The sequence below is a fragment of the Otolemur garnettii genome, unplaced genomic scaffold (assembly GCF_000181295.1).
Source record: "Otolemur garnettii isolate 467f Iridium unplaced genomic scaffold, OtoGar3 scaffold00031, whole genome shotgun sequence".
In the NCBI taxonomy this organism is placed as follows: domain Eukaryota; kingdom Metazoa; phylum Chordata; class Mammalia; order Primates; family Galagidae; genus Otolemur; species Otolemur garnettii.
Window position 1 is genome coordinate 1,349,490 of NW_003852426.1, and position 3,557 is coordinate 1,353,046.

The following is a 3,557-nucleotide window of genomic DNA, read 5'->3' on the forward strand; positions in this document are numbered from 1 at the left end:
TTTTTTGAAACAGAGGCTCACTTTATTGCCCTTGGTAGAGTGCTGTGGCATCCTAGCTCAAAGCAACCTTAAACTCTTGGGTTCAAGTGATCCTCTTGTCTCAAGTTTTTTCATTTTTAGTAGAGATAGGATGTCACTTTTTTTTTTGAGATAGTCTCACTATATCACCCCCAGTAGAGTGCTATGGCATTACAGCTCACAGCAACCTCAAACTCTGAGGCTTAAGGAATTCTCTTGTCTCACCCTTCCGAGTAGCTGGGACTACAGGTGCCCGCCACAATGTCCAGCTATTTTTTCTTTTGTTGTTGTAGTAGTCATGGTCATTTTTCAGCTGGCCTGGGCTGGCTTCAAACCTGCCAGCCTTGGTGTATGTGGCTGGCTCATAATCACTGTTGTACGGGTGCTGAGCCATGGATCTCACTCTTGCTTAGGCTGGTCTCAAACTCCTGAGCTCAAGCAATCTACCCGCCTTAGCCTCCCAGAGTGCTAGGATTATAGCTGTGAGCCACTGTGCCCAGCCCACTTAGTTAATTTTTGCATGTGTGTTAAGGGTCTAACTTCATTTTTTTGCATGCGAACATCCACTTTTCCCAGCACCATTTGTTGGAAAAATGAACTGACTCTTGAGACCTCTGACACGTGTCTATCCCAGGAGACCCTAGCAGGTCCATCCACCTGCTCACTTGGGGCCTTGCCATGCCATTGCACTTTGGGCCCAAACCCATACTGTTGCTTCCCCCTGGGATGCTGACCCCACTCTAAACTACTTTTTTTTTTTTAGACTGAGTCTCACTCTGTCACCCTGGGTAGAGTGCCATGGCATCATAGCTCACAGCAACCTCAAACTCTTGTGCTCAAGTGATTCTCTTATCTCAGCTTCCCCAGTAGCTGGGACTACAGATGCCTGTTACCATGCCTGGCTAGTTTTTCTGTTTTTAGTAGAGATAGGGTCTTACTCTTGCTCAGGCTAGCCTTGAACTCCTGAGCTCAAGTGATCCTCCTTCCTGGGCCTCTCAGAGTGCTAGGATTACAGGCATGAGCCACCCCACTCTAAACTTCTCTGGAGCTACAACCTTCCTGCCTCTCCTACCTCACAGCCACGTCCTCCCTCCCCCCCTCATCAGTGATGAGTCTTCCCCAGGGGCTGCTGCCCCCCAACTCTCTGTTGCAGCCCAGCCTGCCTGTGCATCACAGTTGCACAGGCCAGGGGTCCCACTGAGCCTGAGTCCCTGCACATTCCCTCCTCCCTTCTGGCCAGACCTTCCTCCCACTACTGGCCTCCATGCTCCCCTGTGCCCCCTGCAGGGCGGCCTCTCCCCTGATCTCCTGCCCATACCTTCAGGGAAAATGTAGCCACCCTGCCATGACAGCTAGTCTATGCCTTTGCCATCTCCATCCCCCCCTTCCATTCCTCATTCCTCTTCATCTTTCCACTTTCCCCATTTTCCTTGCATTTGAAATCCTCATTCTTACCTGTTTGCCCATGTGTGTATTCTGCATCCCCACGAAGGTCAGGGAGGCAGAATCTGTTAGACACTGTCATAAAGTTATTTCCAGGAAGAGGTTTCATCTGTGGTTTGCTCTTCCCCAGGGTCCCACAGTCTTCGTTACAACCTCACGGTGGTGTCCCAGAATGGATCTGTGTCATCAGAGTTTTTCGCTGAGGAATATCTGGATGACGAGCGCTTCCTGTTCTATGACGGGCAGCAAGGCAGGGCAGAGCCTCAGGGGCCCTGGGCAGAAGCATCCCTGGGAAATGAGACCTTGGAGACAGAGACCAAAGACTTGGTAGAGAAAGGGAAGTACCTCAAGATGACCAAGGCACAAATCACAGGCCAGAAAGGAGGTGAGAGTGGGCAGGGGGCAAGGGTGGGGCCTTTTCTAGGAGATTTGGGGCAGAAAGCAGTGACCTGTCTCTTCCTGCTGGATCTGGCTGGGGAGGGGGTGAGGATGGGGTCAATGGAGCTCAGTGGGGAGAAAGCCAGTCCTCAGCCAGCACAGGGGGACAGAAGGAGGGTCAGAGAGGGGTCTCCTCTGGGCTGCATTTCTCTCTGGGGTGGCAAGGTGAGGGGTTCAGAGAACTGAGACATCTCTTCTGGCAGGGTTGGGGGCAGTCTGGCATTCGCTGCAAGAGATAACGGAATGTAAGATCCATGAAAACAACAGCATCAGTGGCTTCAGGCATTTCTACTATCATGGGGAGCACGTCTTATCCCAGAACCTGAAGACTCAGAAGCAGACAGTGCCCCCGTCCTCAGGAGCTCACACCTTGGCTATGAACATCCGGAAGGTCCTGGATGAAGATGCCATGACACGCCTCGACGCTGTGCTGGCAGACTGTGTGCAGAAGCTACAGCAATATCTGAAATTAAGGAGACTGAGCTTCAGGAGAGCAGGTGCTGACCTAGTTCTGCAGGAGTCACCCCACCCCAGCTCTGTCCGAAGGACCCTTCCTGTACTGTGGCTGCACACTCTGTTGGTGTATTGTGTTCTGATTAGCTTCTCCTGTTAAAGCCACTGGCTCAGGACAATGGGTCAGAGACTGAAGTATTTAGTGTCATAATCTGGGAAGGCAGTGGGCCCTCTGACAGAAGCCTGCACCTGAGAGATGGGTGTCAGACAGGAGAGCAGCCCTCAGAGCCGGGGGCCATCCTCTCTGCCTCCCAGCCTATCTGTCATGGAGAGTCCCTCCTGGCCCATGGCCCAGGAGCCCACCCCTGACATCCTCCTCCTCAGCATCAGCACAAGGACCTGAGGGCATTAGACAACCTTCCCAAGGCCCTTCCTCTTTCTTGCCAGTCTTGAGGAATTGGGACCTAGGAGGGCTTACAGAAGGCCTGGGATCAGTGAGGGCTTTAGGCCGGGTGGGAACAGTGGGAGGACCCAGCCTGCTCCCTGTGTCTCCTGTGGAGGGGAGCAGGGCTTGGCCCTGGGTCTCACTGCCTCTCCTCTTCCTTCTTCAGTAGCCCCGACAGTAAATGTGACCCACAGTCAGGTCTTGGATGGCTACATGGGACACAGCAGGAATCAGAGCACTCATACTGTGCTCTCTGGTGAGCCTTGGGTGACCCTGGAGGCTTCTGTCCCAGGGAGGGCTGGGCTGGGGCTGGGAGAGCAAAGAAGTCTGTGGCTGTGGGTGTCCTGGGTCTGATGAGGCCCTTTTCTCAGGGAATGCCCCGAGGCCTCGGAGTCACCGGCTAGCCATTCTGTGTACTGCCCTTGTTATTGCCTTGGCTGTGGTGTGTGTCTTTTGATACAAGAAGAGGACATCAGCTGCCAGAGGTCCAGGTAAGAAAGAGGCAGGGGCTAGAGATGGAAGTGCCCCTGTCTGGGGAAGCGGGTCTCCTCCTGTGTTCTACTGCGTAGACAGGAGTGTAGGTGATGGGCCTTCTGGAGCAGAGGGTGGAAGTCAGGGAATTTGGGAGGTAGCAGGAGCCACATCTCCATCTCTATCCCTTAGTTCAGCTGGCCAGGGCCAGTGAATGTCCAGCTGTGGCCTCTTCTTGCTACAGGGGGAGGAGTGGGCAGCAGAGAGGGCCATGGCATCTGCTCTGCCC

General features: G+C 53.7%; 1 protein-coding gene across 2 annotated transcripts in view; it reads left to right on the forward strand.

The window, feature by feature from the left end:
• LOC100951863 (MHC class I polypeptide-related sequence B) overlaps nt 1-3,557 on the forward strand; it is a 55,894-nt gene that overhangs the window by 10,940 nt on the left and 41,397 nt on the right. The window contains exons 2-5 of one of the 2 annotated variants that reach the window (XM_023512961.1): nt 1,592-1,843; nt 2,103-2,396; nt 2,964-3,053; nt 3,169-3,520. In XM_023512961.1, coding sequence (XP_023368729.1) covers nt 1,592-1,843; nt 2,103-2,396; nt 2,964-3,053; nt 3,169-3,254 — 722 coding nt within the window. In that variant the 3' untranslated portion in view covers nt 3,255-3,520. Of the gene's footprint in view, nt 1-1,591; nt 1,847-2,102; nt 2,397-2,963; nt 3,054-3,168; nt 3,521-3,557 lie in introns of those variants that run through there. The other variant, XM_023512962.1, reaches the window with a different exon arrangement.